This window comes from Scyliorhinus torazame, chromosome 1 (genome assembly GCF_047496885.1).
Source record: "Scyliorhinus torazame isolate Kashiwa2021f chromosome 1, sScyTor2.1, whole genome shotgun sequence".
Classification (NCBI taxonomy): domain Eukaryota; kingdom Metazoa; phylum Chordata; class Chondrichthyes; order Carcharhiniformes; family Scyliorhinidae; genus Scyliorhinus; species Scyliorhinus torazame.
Genome location: NC_092707.1, coordinates 396,693,395 through 396,713,314, shown reverse-complemented (window position 1 = coordinate 396,713,314; position 19,920 = coordinate 396,693,395). Strand labels below are relative to the sequence as shown.

At 49.4% G+C, this 19,920-nt stretch overlaps 1 protein-coding gene across 4 annotated transcripts in view; it reads left to right on the top strand.

Annotated features, from left to right (window-relative positions):
* LOC140427820 (NHS-like protein 1) overlaps positions 1-19,920 on the top strand; it is a 135,294-nt gene that overhangs the window by 51,034 nt on the left and 64,340 nt on the right. The window contains exon 1 of one of the 4 annotated variants that reach the window (XM_072513547.1): positions 15,956-16,541. The exons of the other annotated variants lie outside the window; for them this stretch is intronic. Within the exon in view, the coding sequence (XP_072369648.1) occupies positions 16,484-16,541 (58 nt within the window). The 5' untranslated portion in view covers positions 15,956-16,483. Of the gene's footprint in view, positions 1-15,955; positions 16,542-19,920 lie in introns of those variants that run through there. 4 annotated transcript variants of the gene reach the window in all.

Sequence of the window (19,920 nt, the reverse complement as noted above, 5' to 3'; positions counted from 1 at the left end):
CATCATGGGTTCAATTTCCGTACCGGCCTCCCCGAGCAGGCGCCAGAATGTGGCAACTAGGGGCTTTTCACAGTAACTTCATTGAAGCCTACGTGTGACAATAAGCGATTATTATTATTATTATTATTATTATTATTATTATTATTATTATTATTATTATTATTATTATTATTATTATTTAGACATTTGTAGTTCAAGGAGTCTGTGTCTTTCTTATTCTGCCATCAAAATGCCTAGTGGTATTGAAATTGATTTGCCATTTCCACATCCTGTGGTTGAGACGGAATACATCTGTATTTTCTCTTCCGATGTGTCCCCTCTCTGGATCCTGTTCATAACATCAATCGCAGTTTGTCCCATCTGTGACTCACTTTGGCCGTTCCATGTTACCTGACCACAAGAGGGAGCTTGTTTCATTCTGGTGGTTCCCGTGTCGTGCAGTGGAGTAATGAACTCAGAACATAAAGTGCAGAAGGAGGCCATTCAGCCCATCGAGTCTGCACCGACCCACTTAAGTCTTCACTTCCACCCTATCCCCGTAACCCAATAACCCCTCCTAATCTTTGTGGTCACTAAGGCCAATTTATCATGGCCAATCCCCCTAACCCGACATCTTTGGACTGTGGGAGGAAACCGGATCACCCGGAGGAAGCCCACGCAGACACTGGGAGAATGTGCAGACTCCACACAGACAGTGACCCAGCGGGGAATCGAACCTGGTACACTGGCGCTGTGAAGCCACAGTGCTACCGTGCTGCCCATGGAGGCAAAAAGCTGGAGGTTTGTGTTCTGTACTGAGTGAAGGCTGCGAGGATTGAGCTCTGAGGACACATAAGAAATAACTTGCATTTATATAGCACCACTCATGCCTCCAGTACATCCCAAAGTGCTCGACAGCCAGTGAAGTCCAATGACTGCTTCAGTGTTAACAGCAACTAAGTGCCATAGTCAGGTTTCAATCTTTTGTTGCTCAATTGTTTAATATTGGCGAGGACGTTTACTCTTCCTCGACCAGCGCCATGGGATCGTTCACATTCACCTGGGTCTGAGTTTTAACAGTTTATTCTCCCACAACTGCACAGACGCCCTTAATACTTCCTCTCCACCAGTGCAGCGCACTCTCATTGCTGTCCCTCCCAAATTGTTGTGCCTCCGATAGTGCAACTCTCCATCATTGCTGTCCTTCCAACTGTGCAGCGCTCCCTTGGCACGCTCCGATGGTGCAGCACTGGCTTAGCGCTCTCCCTCTGGCTAGTGCGGCGTTCCCTCAGCTCTCTCCCTCTGGCTAGTGCGGCGTTCCCTCAGCTCTCTCCCTCCGGTTGGAGCGTCACTCCCTCGGTGCTGAATTGTGCCGAGTTTCTTGAATGCCGTGGGGACTGTGCTTATCCAGGCAGGGAGGTGGCAGATGTTGTGGCTATAAATATGATGGCAAGTAAATACAAGACAGAATTTGGTGGAAACTTTTTTTCAGAGTGGTTATATGTAGAGCTTGCTGCCGCAATGATGGTTGAGGTGGATCGTATCTGTGTATTTAAATTGAAGCCCTATAAACAAATAAGGTAAATGGAATCGCAGGATGGTTGCAGCACAGAACGAGGCCATTTGACCTCTCGTGCTTGTTCTGATTCTCCGAATCCCTGCCACTCCCTGCACCCGGTAGTCCTGCACATTCTTCATTTTCCGATAATAATGTAATTCCCTCTAAGTGACTCGTTTGATCCTGGCTCCACCACATGCTCAGGCAGTGCATTCCACATCTTAACCACTCACTGCCTGAAGAAGTTTTTCCTCATGTCGCTGTTGCTTCTTTCGCAAATGACCTTAAATCACCTGATGAGGTGAGAAGACGTAGAGACAAAGGACGTTTTTGGGAAGAATGAACTCTAGCACAGGCCAGTTCAGCCAAGTAGTCTTTTTCAACTTTAATTCTGTGTAAATAAGTTTTATGAACTGCCCAGTGTCCTGTTCCAAGCAGTTCGTTCTTGAGGTCAGTTTTTTTCCTGGACATGCTCCTGTCGTGAAACATCAGGACAAGCTGTGGTCTCCTTTGGAAAGTGGGATCGATTGTTGAGTAATTGGCTAGGCCGGCCCTAATTCCAGCCTGTCATTATTAATCTACAGCAGGAGCCCGGGCAGTATTTAATTGGAGTCTGCAGCTGTCAGAGGAGTGATCTCACTTCTGCTGTAATCTCCTTTTATGAGATTTTGCCATGAGCCTGCCCACTGTCTGTTTCTTTGAAGGAATCCCCTGAATCCTGCCACCTGCTTTCGATTCTTACAAGAAGCACCTGGGGATAAAAACACTCTCCAGCTCGCTTTCCCTGTCCCTCTTCTCCCCGTGTCTAAATCTGACGGGGCTGAACACGGTTTTTAGTGCCCTGGGCTATAACCCGGTGGATGAATTGGCCACCTCAACCTTCTAGGCCGGGAGGTCAAGGTTCAATGCCCGCTTGAGCTCAGTATGGTCCGTGGTTGGGACACAAAACGCCTCCATGGATCAGAATGGAAGTAATCAGCTGGAGACTCTGCTCTCCCTTGTCATTCGCTTCTCCATCCTGGGCCTCCAGCGGTGGCTGTTCCCACGGCAGCTACCGCCTCCCCGGCGGGCACTGGTGACCAAAAGAGCTGCCGGACTCTGGTTGGCTAGCAGCTCTCAGTGGGCAGAATTTCCAAACCCCGGCACCCCCAGGGCCCTTGATCCCAGAGAAGGCCTGCCACTTAGTAATTAAGTGCCTGAGAAGCACTTATATCAGCGGGCCTTCCCCGGAGAAGGGAACCGGATCCGTTGCCAGCTTTCCAGCCAGCAGCAAGACCCCTGATGCCTCCACAGAATCTACTCCCCACGGTTCACCCCCCCCCCAAAAAAAATCCTCCCCATCTCATGCCACAGCACTAGATCCCCTCAAATAAATCCACTACAGCACAAAAGTAAACCCCTCACCACAGCAATCAATCCCTCCTCAAAAACCCTCACCCAGCATTAAATCTTCAAATATTAACATCTCACAACAGCAAGTTTCCCTAAGCTGAAGTAATGACCCCCCCCCCCCCCCCTTTGACACTAGATATCCCCAATTAGCCCCTCTCACAATTCTAAAAACCAGGCTGGTAACACGTAGACACTGGCTAATCAGTGAGGCCTTCCCCAGCCAGACAAGGCCTCAGGTGGTCCCCAGCTGGACTCTCCGCATCGGGAGGAGCCCAGATGCCTGGATGCTGGAGTGAAGGGCCCCCACTCTGACTCCAAAGAGCGCACCCCCCCCCCCCCCCCCCCCACAGGGCCAACCCAACCCCACCCAGTTCCCGGAGTGCCAGCCAACCCCGTGATCGGGCCCTGGCTCCCCCTCGTTTCACCGCCCGGCCAAAGAAATCTCCAGCTGTCGCCAACCCGAGTGATTTACAGCCTGGAGGGTTAGGGTACAACGATGCCCCCGGGGCCGCCGTGGGCAATCATGGCCCGTTAATGCTGAGCACGGCAGCTTGTTGTCCTGGCCATCCTCCGTGATCTTTCAGACAATTCCGTGACCAGCAAACACTTATGTCGGGGACGTCCAAATCGCCATACCTGAACTCGAGCGTTCTGGCTGTCAAAACCCAGTCAATCCTGTTTGTCCAGATACCCGGTTGTGCAAGTTTGTCCTCGGTGACTTATTTTGTCCTGGGGTTCTGTAAAGGATTATTCTCAGTGCTGGTGCCCTGTTGGTTAATTAATCCCTGAAGAGAGCGCCAAGAATCTGTCTGCGTCGTGATTTGAGAGGTATGCAAATTAACGACCATGTGTATTTAAGCATTTTGTGTCACACCGGCGGAGACGGAAGCTCAAGCACCCAACAACAACAACTTGCAATGATATAGCACCTTTGTCGTAAAAATGTACCAAGGTGTTTCACAGCAGAGTAATCAGACTGAGCCAGACTAGGAGATGTCAGGACAGGCGATGGGAAGCTTGGTCAATGAGGAAGGTTTTGAGGAGCATTCTGACGGAGGACAGTGATTTGGAGGGGTTTAGGGAGGGAATTCCAGAGCATCAGGGCCCCAGGCAGCTGAAGGCACATTGCAGGAAAGAAAATGGGTGCATGCAAGAGGCCAGAAATGGCAGGACACACGGGATCTTGGAGAGTTAGGGGGCTGCAGGAGGTTCGAGAGATTGGAAACGATTTGAATTCTAAAAGCGATTGTCGGACTGGGAGCTAAATGTAGATGTAGAATGCGATGATAGGTGAGCTTGGTAGGAGTTGGGACATGGGCAGGAGACTTGGCTATACACGGGCCTGCAAAACAGGCAAGCAGACCTTCCCACTGGTGGCAAGCTGCCTCAGATTGCTATCCAGTCAGCTCCTGCTGGAAAGGATGTACACGAGATTGAGATTAGACACAGTGTGATTCCTCTGTGTAACTGAATAAGGTGGCAATATTCACCGCCTAGGTGCAAGAGACGACCCATGCTATGTAGCCTCCACACGTGACACCGTACCTGCTGAGGAATGAAATTGGTGATGAGGTGGTTAAGGTCGTTAACAGCTATGGCCAGGTTGAGTTCGTGTCCTTGAGAAGAGAAGTTCAAGTGGAAAGAATGAAGGGGAGTAACAGACACAAATAAATACAAATCGTGTTGGATCCTCTCCTGCTGGCTGGAGAGAAAAGAGCTTCAGAGTTTCTGCTGAAGAGTGAATGCTTTTGTCTTCCCTGTCAAGCTGTTAGCTCAATATTGAATTGAGTCCTGCTCCTTGGCGGGAATTAACTGCGGCTCAGTGATGTGCCAAGATCTATTTGATCTCATTGTGGATTTTCAGTGCCCAGTAGAATTCAGTGGAGCTGAAATCGAGGGCAATTGGATTAGGGCATCTGGAAGTGGAGAGAGGGGAGGCTCGCGTACAGCACGGAAGAAATGAACGCTTGCACCTTTCAAAGACCACCAGATTCTCAAAGTGTTTAACAGCCAGTGAAGTATTTTTGAAGAGTGGTGAGGCTGAGTTATAATGGAGGAAATGAGTCAGCAATTTGCAGGCAGCAAGCTCCCACAAACAGCAATATATTAACGACAAGGTAATCTGTCTTTTTAATGTTTGATTGAGGGATAAATATTGAACAGGACACCAGGGTAACTGATTAGACAGAAAAAACATGCAACCCGTAACATCAGTCGCGAGCAGTTGGCGCAGTGTGTTGATCTCCATCAAAGTGTTGGGAAATTCTGCCCTCTATCTTCTTCTGCCCTCGATCTTCATTTTCTTCCTCTGCTCTCGATCTTCCTCCTCCTCCTCAGCCCTCTATCTTCCTCCTCCTCCGCTGCCCTTGATCATCATCCTCTTCAGCCCTCTAACTTCCTTCTCCTCTTCAGCCCACTAACTTCCTTCTCCTCTTCAGCTCTCTTATCTGCCCCCTCCTCTGGTTCATCATCTATCTGGAGAAGGCAGCTACCCAACACGCACTGTCACGCCACCAGAACCTCCGCTCCCTACCACCAGTGTAACACTAATATACCGACCCTTTTTTGGGGGCTGGTACCTTGCCCAGTGTCGGTCATCTGTTCAAACTTTCCTGACCGATTAATACAGGACAGCTACTCCAAACGTCAGTTCATCTGTACGTCACCCCGCTCGAGGTCAGCTTTTTAGTTTATTTCACACAGAGGGTCACATCCTGGTCCTTGGTGAACAATCGCACAGCAAAAATCACTATCCTGAGAGCTTAGGAATGTCAATGTGGAATTCTGAACAAAGATTGTTTAGAGGCTGAAGAGTTTAGAAATCTTCTTTGCAGAGAGTTGAGAAAATCCTATGAAGGTTTTATATTATCCGGAAAATACCTGTTTATTCAAGACCCAAGTTCTTATAGAACTCCCCTACTGCTCCTTGAAATATCATCTCTGGCTTGGCCAGCATTTTGCCCTAATTTCCCTTCAACTGGGTGGCTTTCTGGGTCATTTCAGAGGGAATTTCACAGTCAACTGCATTGCCGTGGATCTGGAGTCAAAAGTAGGCCAGACCAGGTAAGGACGGCAGATTTCCTTCCCGAAAGAACATCAATGAACCAGATGGGTTTTTATGACAATTGCCTCAAGACAGCACCTCTGACAGTGCAACACTGCACTGGGTGGGTCAGCTTCATTTTGTGCTCCAGTCCCGAATGGGACTTGTATCCAGAACCTCGTTACTCTGGGGTGCTACCAACTAAGCCACAAACCTAACCCCTCGTGGGCTGAATGTGCTGCTAAGTTCTGTGTAATTCTGCTGTAGATAAATGTTCAGACTCCAGGTTTGGGGTTCACCCAGATGCAGCTTACTCAATAGCAGTCAGAGGTGGGGGTTGGGATGGGATTCACCTCCGAGATCATATACAGTGCCCCAATCTGTATTAATAGTATTGTTCATTAGAATCCTCAGCCTGTCCCTTGTGAATCCGGCACAGATTGCCCTGGTGCCTTTTTGGTTTGTCTGGCTGCACACCAGGTGTCCTATTGACCCATGGAATCACTGGGGTGAAGCTGTCTTTATTTCAGCTGTATCTCAATTTAAAGCTCTCTTGCCTCTGAATCAGAAGGTTGTGAGCTTCAGGTCTGGCTCCAGAGATTTATGCACAAATTCTAGGTTGTCACTCCTCCACTGAATAAGAATCATCTTTTATTCGTGTCACAAGTGGGTTTCCATTAACACTGCAATGAGGTTGCTGTGAAAATCCTCCCAGTCAGTTAGAGGTTGAACCGAGGTCCCTATCTGTCCTCTCCAGTGGACGGAAAAGATTGTGCGGCTTTTTTCGAAGAGCGGACGTGTCCTGGAAATCTCCACACGGACAATGACCCAGAGCCGGGATCGAACCTGGGACCTCAGCGCCGTGAGGCAGCAGTGCTAACCCACTGCGCCACCGTGCTGCCCGACTCGAGGATTTTCACAGTAACTTCATTGCAGTGTAATTATTGTAAGCCGACTTGTGACAATAATAAAGATTATTATTATTATCTTCCAGGATTCTACTGGGGCTGTTTAGCACAGGGCTAAATCGCTGGCTTTGAAAGCAGACCGAGGCCGGCCAGCAGCACGTACCGGCCTCCCCGAAAAGGCGCCGGAATGTGGCGACTAGGGGCTTTTCACAGTAACTTCATTTGAAGCCTACTTGTGACAATAAGCGATTTTCATATGAACTCTGGAACAGTTCCTGCAGATTGGAGGGTAGCTAATGTAAACCCACTATTCAAAAGGAGGGGTAGAAAACCGAAAATTATCATCGAGTAGGCCTGACGTCGGTAGTGGGGGAGTCCTAGAATCCACTGTCAAAGATTTTATAGCAGAGCACCGAGAAAATAGTGGCAGAATCAGAGTTAGCATTGATTTAATGAAAGGGAAATCATGCTTGACAAATCTACTGGAATTCTTTGAGGATGTAACTGGTAGAGTTGATGAGGGAGAGCCAGTGGATGTGGTAGATTTGGACATTAAGAAGGCTTTTGACAAAGTCAGGGAGAAATCTTTCCTTTTCAAATATTTTATTCCGCTCTCCATTGTAAGTTATCATTAAATTTGCCTCCACCACCCAGAATGCAGTGCATTCTAGGTCAGAGCAACTTGCTACCCTTTAAAAAAAAAAAGTCTCATGTCCATTAAATGTGTTATGTATAGTATTCACCTTGTTAACCTTTTACAGTGTGTGTATGTATACACGCGTATGCGGAATTTTATAATCAGCAGCTGTTGAGGAATTGTGCAGAGAATTCCTGACAGCTGCTCATCCTAGAATTCCAGGGAGTGTCGAATGAGTCCAGGGTGAGGCTGTGGAAACAGGGCAAGCTCGGGCCCTTTAATGTCACGTGTTGAGTACTAACAAGGGTGGGAAGGGCCTTTGGTTCCACAGTGACTTCCTCAAGTCCATTTGTATCATCCGCTGGGAGCAGCTAACTGAATATCAAAACTGGTGCGGTTATAAGAACAAAAGAAATAAGAGCAGGAGTGGACCACCCAGCCCGCCGAGCCTGCTCCAACATTCCAAACGATCATGGCTCCATTTTCCCGCCCACTCCCCATATCCCTTAATTCCCTGAGAGGACAACCTGCCTGTCCCAGCCTGAAATGTGTTCAACGACAGAGCCAGGACAACCCTCTGGAGTGGAGAATTTCAAAGATTCACAATCCTTCGAGGGAAGGAATTTCCCTTGATCCCAGTCCTAAATGATCAGCCGTACCTCAGTGTTTTAGATTCCTCGACCGGCCAAAACAATCTCTGTGTCCGCTCCGATCAAACCCCTTTAGGCTTGTGATGGGGCGGCACGGTAGCACAGTGGTTAGCACTGTGGCTTCACAGTGCCAGGGACCTGCTTTTAATTCCCGGCTTGGGTCACTGTCTGTGCGGAGCCTGCACGTTCTCCCCGCGTCTGCGTGGGTTTCCTCCGGGTGCTCCGGTTTCCTCCCACAAGTCCCGAAAGACGTGCTTGTTAGGTGATTTGGACATTCTGAATTCTCCCTCAGTGTACCCGAACAGGCGCCGGAATGTGGCGACTCGGGGATTTTCACAGTAACTTCATTGCAGTGTTAATGTAAGCCTACTTGTGACAATAAAGATTATTATTATCATCATTAGGTTTCAATGAGATTGTCTCTCAATCTTCTAAATTCCAGAGAATAATTGACCCAATTTACTCAGCTTCTGATCATAGGACAACCCCCTCGTCCCAGGGACCAATCTAGTGGACCTTTGCCATACTGCCTCCAGTGCAAGTATATCCTTTTTACCAGCGGAAACATGGTAGCAATTTGCGCACAGTAAGATCCCATGACTGGATCATATCTGTTTTCAGTGATGTTGTTTGAGGGATAAATAGTGTCTTGAGCACTGGGGGAGAACTTACCTGGTTTCCTTTGAAATAGAGCCCTGGGAATGTTTGCATACATCTGAGAGGGACAGATGGGGCCTCCTATCCAAAAATCGGCATTGCCGACTGCGCAGCCCCCTTCAGTACCGTGCTCAAGTGTCAGCTTTGATTGAGGGCTCAAATCTTTGGAGTGAGATTTTAACCCACAACCTTCTGACACGATTCTCACTCGTTGAGTCAAGGCTGACTGTCTATTTGACACACTATGACTACAAGTAACTGAGTGCAAAACGTTTTGTACTGAGGTACAGTTGGTTCCACGCAAATTAAGGACAATGTTTGACGTTTAGCCCCAGGAGCCCCAAGTATCAAATTCAGAATAGCTTGGGCCCCGTGAGTGGACTCTCTGGCACTTCGGAATGAGAAAACAATGGAAGGTCACGAGGCGGAACTAGTTCAATTAATGCCTCGATCGTCTGTGTCTCTCACCATAGAGATGGTTGCATAATGTTTAAAATAAAAGATGCATTAAAGGGGCTATATAAAAGCAAGTTGTTGTTGTCGTCAGGCAAAACATCCCAAAGGTTGGGATTCAGGCAGCTAAAAGCCCATGGTGAAGTAGATAGAGTGATGCACACGAGACCGAAGACAGAAGAACAAGCAGTTTTGGTTGAGGTTGGCGGGATTGTGGGGCCAAAGGTTATCAAGATGGGGAGGGGCAAAATGTGAACGGATTTAAAGAAAGGTGTGTTTCTTAATGGGTTGTGGGCAACGCTGGCGATGCCAGCATTTGTTGCCCATCCCTAATTGAGTAGGTGGTGCGGAAACCACCCTCTGGAACTGCTGCACCCCGTGTGGTGTAGGTACACCCACAGTGCTGTTAGGAACAGAGTTCCAGGATTTTGAACCAGGGACAGTGAAGGAACGGCGATAGAGGGCTCGATTCAACGAGAAAACAAAAAGAGTCCCGGATTGGGCGGCGCCGAGAACAGCCCCGCTATCAAACGGGGCTCTTTTTGTTTGGCCTCGGCAAGGAACGCCCCGCCAAGGCCGCACTCACCTCGATGAGCTGAGCTTGCCAGTGCAGGAAGAGATTGGGGCACCATTTTTAAAAGCCGCCCCGATCTTTAGACGCCCTTGGACTCACCCCCCCCCCCCCACACACACACACACACACACACACACACACACTCATCCCAACCTGCTAGTTAAGGGGTGCTCAGGCTCCCCCCTCACCCCATCCCATAAGGGCAGGGCACCCCCGGGCCCAATCTCGGGCGCTGAATGGTGCACACTGCTGCCAGTGCACTGGTGGTAGACTGAATGAATGTGGTGGATGGGGTGCTGAGTAAGTGGACTGCTTTATGTTGGAGGTTGTCGAGCTTCTTTGTTGTTGGGGTTGCATTCATCCTGGAAGTGTTTGTAGATGGGGGACAGGTATTGGAGAGTCACGTGCTGTGGACCATGTTGCACATTGAGGGAGTACAATGCTGGAAATGGACTGGACTGGACAGGACAGTGGTAGAGGAGGGGTTATTTCAGAGTGAGCATTCCTTCAGGAAAGAATCGGGAAAAGCTCTCCCTTCCGAAGTAAACTCTCACGAGCTGACAGTGACCCCCCCCCCCCCGAGCTACCCTATCAGGGAATGAGTGGGCAGCGCATGGAGAATGTGAAGACTCGCACCTGGCAGTACAAGTGCTGATCTTCCTATTCCCCGGAGCTCTCCGGATGGAGGCTGGCTGAAGGGTAAGTGCTAATTGATGCGATTAAGTTACAGGTTGAATGGGAGGAAGAGACGACACCACAGGAACTCACTCAAGATGCAGTTAGCCTCGCAAGGGTCACTTCAGTGACCCCTGGGCAGTGTGCTGTGTCTCTCTGTCATTTTCCAATGATTGAAGTGCGAAATGAAACATTTTCCAGAGCCCAGCGTCTCGATCTCTTCGGTTCGGGTGGTAATCTGACCCTCTGTCCATGAACACACCTCTCTCTGTTAAAGGATGGGAGTGGATGAGAGAATAAATCTGCCTTGATGTATCCATTTTACCATATAGTTGGTTCATTGGAGACCATTTAAATTGAGGTTGAAATGCTTCATTGTATCTCCTCTGTTCAGCTGCTGTCTCCTGATTTCCCCCTGGATTTGCCTTAAGTAATTGCTTTTCCAATTGCCTCTGCTTTTAGCTGTTCTGGACTGCAGCACTCCCAGGACTAAGCAGCAGATGTGGTAGAAAGGCCCACGCTAAAACCCAGCCTCAGAAGACCACCCGTGACTGTAGCAGTCGATCTGTTTGCTATTTGTGGCATCATCATCATTGCCGACAGATGTATAAGGAACATCCCGAGGATTACAAACAGCCAACTGAGGGAATCTCGCATTCTCCCCAGCTCTCTACACCTCCCGTCTCTCTGAGGGCAGCTCATTATTGTTCGAATTGGCAGAAAAATTAGCTGCCCATCCCTTAAGCTTGATCTAGACTCAAATTTTAGCCCCCCAAGATAAAATTACACTTAACCCATTGCACCATTCAGTCCCTGTGATACTGTCCAGCACAGAGCCAAGTCCCACGAACAGCAGCGTGATAATGAGCAGATAATCTGTTTAAAGTGGTGTTTGTTGGCGATTTAGTACTGGCCGGGCACCAGGGGAGAACCCCACTACTCCTCTTCAAAAATAATATGTGGGATGTTTTGAGCACTTATTCTCGTCTGAAACTTCAGTGCAGTATTGATATAGTGCTGCACTAACAGAGGGTCAGTACTGAGGGTGTGCTGCACTAACAGAGGGTCAGTACTGAGGGTGTGCTGCACTGTCAGAGGGTCAGTACAGAGGGAGTGCTGCACTGTCAGAGGGTCAGTACTGAGGGAGTACCGCACTGTCACAGGGGCAGTACTGAGGGAGTGCGGCACTGTCAGAGGGTCAGTACTGAGGGAGTGCTGCACTGTCAGAGGGTCAGTACTGAGGGAGTGCTGCACTGTCAGAGGGTCAGCACTGAGAGTGTGCTGCACTGTTAGATGGTCAGTACTGAGGGAGTGTTGCAGTGTCAGGGTCAGTACTGAGGGAGCGCTGCACTGTCAGAGGGTTGGCACTGAGGGAGCGCTGCACTGTCAGAGGGTCGGCACTGAAGCAGTGCTGCACTGTCAGAGGGTCAGTACTGAGGGAGTGCTGCACTGTCAGAGGGTCAGTACTGAGGGAGTGCTGCACTGTCAGAGGGTCACTAGTGATGGAGTGCTGCACTGTCAGAGGGTCAGTACTGAAGGAGTGCTGCACTGTCAGAGGGTCAGTACTGAGGGAGCGCTGCACTGTCAGAGGGTCAGTACTGAGGGAGTGCTGCACTGTCAGAGGGTCAGTACTGAGGGAGTGCTGCACTGCCAGAGGGTCAGCACTGAGGGAGTGCTGCACTGCCAGAGGGTCATTTCTGAGGGAGTGCTGTACTGTCAGAGGGTCTGTACTGAGGGAGTGCTGCACTGTCAGGGGGTCAGTACTGAGGGAGTGCTGCACTGTCAGGGGGTCAGTACTGAGGGAGTGCTGCACTGTCAGGGGGTCAGCACTGAGGGAGTGCTGCACTGTCAGAGGGTCATTTCTGAGGGAGTGCTGTACTGTCAGAGGGTCTGTACTGAGGGAGTGCTGCACTGTCAGGGGGTCAGTACTGAGGGAGTGCTGCACTGTCAGGGGGTCAGTACTGAGGGAGTGCTGCACTGTCAGGGGGCCAGTACTGAGGGAGTGCTGCACTGTCAGGGGGTCAGTACTGAGGGAGTGCTGCACTGTCAGAGGGTCAGTACTGAGGGAGTGCTGCACTGCCAGAGGGTCAGCACTGAGGGAGTGCTGCACTGCCAGAGGGTCAGTACTGAGGGAGGGCTGCACTGTCAGAGGGTCACTTCTGAGGGAGTGCTGTACTGTCAGAGGGTCTGTACTGAGGGAGTGCTGCACTGTCAGGGGGTCAGTACTGAGGGAGTGCTGCACTGTCGGGGGGTGAGTATTGAGGGAGTGCTGCACTGTCAGAGGAGCTGCTTTTTGGGTGATATGTTAAACCCAACGATGGCACCCCTGACAATGCAGCACTCCCTCCCCGCTGCGCTGGAGTTTCAGCCTGAACCTGGCACCCTGGAGTGAGATTTGAACACGCAGATCCAGAGGCGAGGGGGGTTCTAGCTGAGTCCAGGTTACCATCACATATAACAACAAAAAAATCAATTCATTGCTGTGCTGTGTATTTTGAAGGGGTCCCAAGCAGTTGTCATTATTTGGATTTCACTCTAATTTGGGGCTGGCGAGTGGGCCGCGTGACACGAGTGGCCCTCCTCCATCTCAATGGGCGCAAGATTGAAATCGGGCTTGTTCAATAACCAGGACCCCATGGATAAGATTAAATACATTTAATACACAACAAATATTTCGTAACATTACAGAAATGCTTCCTCGTTGATATATTAATAGAGCTATCAGCAACTTCAAATGGTTAAAAGCAAAAGAAATATTCACACTTTGGACACATGGCTCTCACGATCAGTGTTGTGAGCAATCAGCGTGCTCCTCACTTCACTTGTGAATCACATCAGTCAGACCGATAGGAACTGCGCTGACAGTAATCAGCCGAATGTGGCAGCTTTGCCCGCGGGTAACGGTCAACAAAATGTCTGGTGGGCCGCACTCAGACCCCAGGTGGGTTGCAAGTGGCCCCCGCTGCTCTAATTACATAATATACTCCGGGCTAGATTTTCTGGGGTGCTGGGGTCCCTGCCCCCTCCAGCTGTGTTGTCAGTGGTCCCAATACTGATGACTGCCCCGCATCAATTTAACACTGGCATCAGTGTTCATCACTTTAAGGGGAGGCTTCTGTCCCATTTCTCGAGAGGGTGTCCTGCCTCAGAGAGCCCCTGCCAATCACACGCTCAGCAGCGCCATTCAGGATGGTGGCCACTGCTGGGATTACAGGCAGTCCCTGCCTTTACGGCACACCTGCCCGTTTAGCTCTAGCTGCCAGACTTCCCTCATAGTGCAGTGACCTTGCCATGGGTAAAATACTGCCAGTAGGACTAACATCTTAATGGCCACTTGCTAGACACCAGGGCAGGTCAGTCGCCTGACAACTCCACCCATGCCTCCTTAAAATTCCAGACAGGTGAGGGGCGGCGGGTATCGGTTGTGAATGTTCCATCCTTTAATAATAATCTTTATTAGTGTCACAAATGGTCACTGTCTGTGTGGAGTCCGCACGTTCTCCCTGTGTCTGCGTGGGTTTCCTCCAGGTACTCCGGTTTCCTCCCACAAGTGAATTGGCCATTCTGAATTCTCCCTCAGTGTACCCGAACAGGCGCTGGAATGTGGCAACTAGGGGACTTTCACAGTAATGTCATTGCAGTGTTAATGCAAGCCTGCTTGTGACGATAATAAAGATTTTTTTTAAAAGTACATGAACACTGCAATGAAGTTATTGTGAAAAGCCCCCAGTCGCCACACTCCGGCGCCTGTTCGGGTACACGGAGGGAGAATTCAGAATGTCCAAATTACCTAACAAGCACGTCTTTCGGGACTTGTGGGAGGAAACCGCGGTGGGCACCCGGAGGGAACCCACGCAGACACGGGGAGAACGTGCAGACTCCGCACAGACAGTGACCCAAGCAGGGAATCAAACCCGGATCCCTGGGCGCTGTGAAGAAACAGTGCAAACCACTGTGCTACCTTGCTGCCCTTGGGACAGATGGATTTGAGGTCTATCAGTGAGCGGAAGGGTGTAGGGAAGTGGAGTTGAAAAAGATCAGCCATTGTGGTGTTGAATGGTGGAGCAGGGTCAGCAGTTCCACGTCCCCGGCCCCCAAACCCACTGTCGGCGTAGTGTAAAATCCAGCCCAATGCCCCTGTCTGTGGTTCCGGTTAAGCGATGATGATCCGCTGCCGGGTGCTGCATTAAAATCCTAATCTGGAATAAAGTTTGCGAGTGTCATGTTATTCTCACGAGAAGAGATTTGACAGGTGCCCCCCCCCCCCCCAAAAAAAAAAACACAGCTCATCCTTCCTCGCCCGTTAATCATTACGGAATTATGGTGATTGATGAGGACGAGCCAAATGGAAGACCATGATAATATCGTGAGCCCTTGCGTCCTGAGAAAGCACTTTGGTCAAACGTAGCTCTGTTCACCAAGCTGATGGGAAAACTCGCCACAACGTGTTCAACATTAAATTATGGTTCGCAGTGACCTGAAACTATAATATAAGCCACTTAATGACGTGCAACTAACTAACCTCACCAACGTACAAAGTTAATACTTCCAGTAATAGGGGTAGGGACCATGGAACACAATGAGCTTGTGCCTGGGGTCTAATGGAGGGGTTCAGATGGTTTATACGCAGGATAATGGATTCCTGGGTGTGAGTTACAGACTGCAATCCAACCGAGACGTTCAGATGGTTAATATATTTTGTATGTGTATAGAATAATGGACTTTGGGGAGCTGGTTTCAGGCAGCAATGTGCGCTGGTAGCTGCAGCGATTGAGGGTTGCAGATTGTGACTTGCAGGGTCTATTGATTAGCAAGAGCTATTAAAAGGAGAGAACCTTTCTGCTTTCACTTACAGGGAAAGGGAAGAGTGCTGGAAAGACACAGCACGTCTCAACAGCATCACAAAAGGGGAAGACAGACTGTGGTCTGCAGTCCTGAGCCCCTTTACAATTATTGTCAAACCTGTTGTTGGGATTGTACATTTGTACTTTCTGCTTCGTTTTCAGAGTTGCGTTGTTTTGTAGACACTCTGTTTTGTTTTAGGTTGGAACACTTCAGGTTAACTTCCCACCGACTCAGGAGTCAGACCTAGAGGTCGGGGGTGGGGGGGATGCAGACAGCATTAGCAATTCCACAGAGGTTCCTTTGTAAAGATCCAGCTATTGACTGCTGTGAGGAGGGGGAAGGGGGTGGGGTGGGGGCAGAGAGAGGCCAGACACACAATGAGCCCCTCGCTGGCAGGAATGAATCAGGCTGGCTTTCGGTTCACTTCGCGTGCAGGCTCGCACAAGGTGGATGGGGTGGGTGATTTGGGGTGGGGTGGGGGGGGGATAAAATGCCTCTACCAATCTATTGCCTAGCAACATGAGTGAGGGGAGGAGCGCGAGTGAGTGCGGCAGGGGTGGGGAAAAAGCACTTAGGGCTCTGGCGTGTGTGTCTCAGTCTTGCGAAGCAGAGGATTAAAGGGCAGGTGGACTTTTGAGCGAAGATTGCTGCTCACTCCTCAACTTGTGCTGCTTCCTCTCTGTCTGTGGGGCTGAAGGTTGGAAATTGAGTTTGCGAGAGAACACTCCAGTGGGAAACCCATGCATCCTGGTTGTGTTGTGCCCTGTGACATTTTGATGGGTTAAATGGGATAATATTTATTTTCTGAGCTTGCTTCAGCTGAGCGAGAGAGAGAGACCGCTTCTACGCCTAAGCTTATTGGGTTACAAGCCTTTCTTTTTTTTAAAGAAAGAAAATTGCCCTCTACTTCCTCCCCTCCCCCCTCTCTGGGGGGGAAAAAAGAAACCATCAGATATCAAGTTAACGAATGCAAGCAACCGTTTTGGCAGAAAGAGAAAAGGACCTTTCTTGCCCCTGAGTGTGGGTCTGTGGAAGGAAGGCTTTGTGAAGGGGCTTGCTTTGCACCTTGCTATGATGTCGCCAGGACTTTGAAAGGCAAAGAAAAGAAAGAAATGGTGGTGTTTATAAACAGAAAATTAGAATCCTTCGTTAAGCTCTTCAAGAAAAAGGGTGAGTGGAACTTTCTGAAGTTGGCTGGGGGCTGGTGTTGTGTGGCTGTGCAAAAGAGGCCGGTCGCAAAGGCATTTCTATTGTTCCTGCTGGCATTTTCTTCATTATTCCACCACTTGCTAGCTCAGGGGAAGGGTCACAGAGCACAGGGTGAGGGGATAGAGGAGACAACAGTTGCATGTCCCCAAGGCTCGAGAAACCATCGACGACAGGGCAAGGAGGAATGGGCTGTAAATTCTGGCCCGAGAATTCAATTTTAATAAACAGGTCAGTCTATCGCTATTTCTGCCACTGCGGAGCATTGAGATACAACCAGGGGAGGTGAAGGGCGAAGGCCTTTGTGCTCTGGGTGTCCATGGTAACAGCTCTAGCCCAACAGCTCACCCTGGCCACTCCCCTGAAGCTGGTTCCAAAAACAAGTTTTGTGCATTGCTGCAGAAGTTAGTGAGTTCGGTCTGGGTGGGATGGATGGAAGAATACTGTGTCGGTCATTGCTTCTAGAATTTACTTGAACATAGAACATACAGTGCAGAAGGAGGCCATTCGGCCCATCGAGCCTGCATCGACCCACTTAAGCCCTCACTTCCACCCTATCCCCGTAACCCAGTAACCCCTCCTAACCTTTTTGGTCACTTAAGGGCAATTTATCATGGCCAATCCACCTAACCTGCACGTCTTTGGACCGTGGGAGGCAACAGGAGCACCCGGAGGAAACCCACGCAGACCCGGGGAGAACGTGCAGACTCCGCACAGACAGTGACCCAGCGGGGGAATTGAACCTGGGACCCTGGAGCTGTGAAGCCACAGTGCTATCCACTTGTGCTACCATGCTGCATTCCTCTTTCTGTAGAAGTAGCAACTTGGGTGGAGGGGTTAAGAATTGGGGGGGGGGGGCACAGATCCAAACCAAAATGCAAATGTTTGAGAATAGAGTCCAGGAAGTGTCTCAAACACACAAGCTTTGTCAGGCTATGGAATTCATATTCATTGGTACAGGTTGAGGCAAATTATTTCAACAGTAGAGGTGGAGGAATGAAATGGAGGTTGAAGGAATATGGGAACAGGGAAAGGAAATGCCATTGGAACTATTTGTTCATGTGGAGGGGAAGCACCAACACCCACTTGATGGGCTGAATGGCCTCCTGTGTTGCATGTTCCTCTGAAACATGTTCTCCATGTTTCTGCACACAGAGATCGATATGCTTCAAAATACACAGGGTTACACCATTGAAGCAGGTCGTTCTGCCCATCACGTAAATGCTGGCCCGTTGAAGGAGCTAACCCAACAGTCCTTCTCTTTCCCGAATAAAAGAAAAGACTTTCATTTATATCGCACCTTTCATGGCCACCCGATGTCTCAAAGTGCTTTGCTGCCAATTAAATACTTTTTGAAGTCAGTGTTGCAATATGGAAAGCTCAGCAGAAAGTCTGCACAGCAAGCTCCCACAAACAGCAATGTGATAGTAACCGGATAATCCGTTCTTTGTGGAGGGAGAAAATAGAGTTCGCGTTTCGAGTCTGTGTGATCTTTCTTCAGAAGTGCTCTGCAGCAGCCGTACGAACACGAAACACTAACTCTCTTTTCTCTCTGCACAGACGCTGTCAAACCGACTGAGCTTTTCCAGCATTTTCTGTGGGGTGGGGGGGGGGGGGGGGGGGTTTGTTTCAGATTCCAGCAACCTCAGTATTTTGCTTTTATTAATCTGTATCTTGTAATTTTTGGGGGGATAAATTTAGAGTACCCAATTATTTTTTTCCAATTAAGTTGCATTTTCTAGTGTGGCCAATCCGCCTATCCTGCACATCTTTGGGTTGTGTGGGTGAAACCCACGCAGACACGGGGAGAATGTGCAAACCACACGGACAGTGACCCAGGGCCGGGATTCGAACCCAGGTCCCCAGCGCCGTAGGCAGCAATGCTAACCACTGCGCCACCGTGCTGCCCTAGTATCTTGTAATGGTGATAGAGGGATGAATATTGGCCAGGACACCGGGGAGACAGGCAAATAAGACCTAGGTTTAACAAAAGACAGACAGTGCAGCACTCCCTCAGTACTGCTCTGGAGCATCAGCCTGGATTTTTCCGCTAAATCCCTGGTTGAATCTTCTCTCATTCCCCTTTCAGGCAGCGCATTCAGAGAACTCTTTATCCTCCTCGGAGAGCTTGGCAATGAGCAGAAAGAGGCTGACATATGTTGCGCACTCCTCGGCACAACGCTCTGCACACGTTTGGATAACAGACTGTAAAGAAATGCCCTGTCGAGCAGTGAACTCGAAAAACAGTTGTCAGCTTCCCCTGGAGCTGTGCTGGATTTTATTCAGCTGGATCAAAAAGCTTTAACTACTGCAGGACACCAGAGTCAGTTCAGAGTTTGCACTGAGCTAGTTTGGTGGATGGAGATTGTCAGCAACACATTCGCAGTCAGCGACAGAGACACCGTTCAATCGAAGATTATTTTGTTCCTCCGCAGTGTCCCAATTCCACATTTTTAAAAATACAAACCTTTTTAATTCAAACTATTTATCTTTCTGCATGTGCCGCTTATATAATAGTGGGTGTGCGCAATGCTGTCATTCACCAAGGAGATTGATAACTTCACCGGGGTGCAAGCTACTGTGAGGGACCTTTGTGGTATCTTTAACTTTGTTTAACTGTTTTGCGTTGTGTCCACGCATGACTATCTTATTCGTTTTTTAAAATAAATTGAGAGCACCCAATTCATTTTTTCCAATTAAGGGGCAAGGGGCTGTTTAGCACAGGGCTAAATCGCTGGCTTTGAAAGCAGACCAAGGCAGGCCAGCAGCACGGTTCAATTCCCGTACCAGCCCCCCCCCCCCCCCCCCCCCCCCGAACAGGCGCCGGAATGTGGCGACTAGGGGCTTTTCACAGTAACTTCATTTGAAGCCTACTTGTGACAATGTGATTTTCATTTCATTTCGCGTGGCCAATCCACCTACCCTGCACATCTTTGCGTTGATGGGACGAAACCCACACAAACACTGGGAGAATGTGCAAACTCCACACGGACAGTGACCCAGAGCCGGGATCGAACCTGGGACCTCGGCGCCGTGAGGCAGCAGGGCGAACCCACTGCGCCACCATGCTGCCCTTACTATCTTATTCATGACTATAGAATTCTGTACACTAAATACTGCAAGTCCTCGATCTCAGCATTAAATTCCACAATGTAAATACTGTTAGAGCTATGTCAGCATGGTTTGTGTGGGGCATTGTACAGTGCAATATTTACTGGCAGCAGAGTATGCACACCCTGGTTTATACAGCAGCAATGTGCTGCCAGTGCTTTGTAGAATGAGGGTGCTTTCTACATATCGGTGAACACATTGGAGGGAATGTCAATGATGTTGCTGCAGGAAT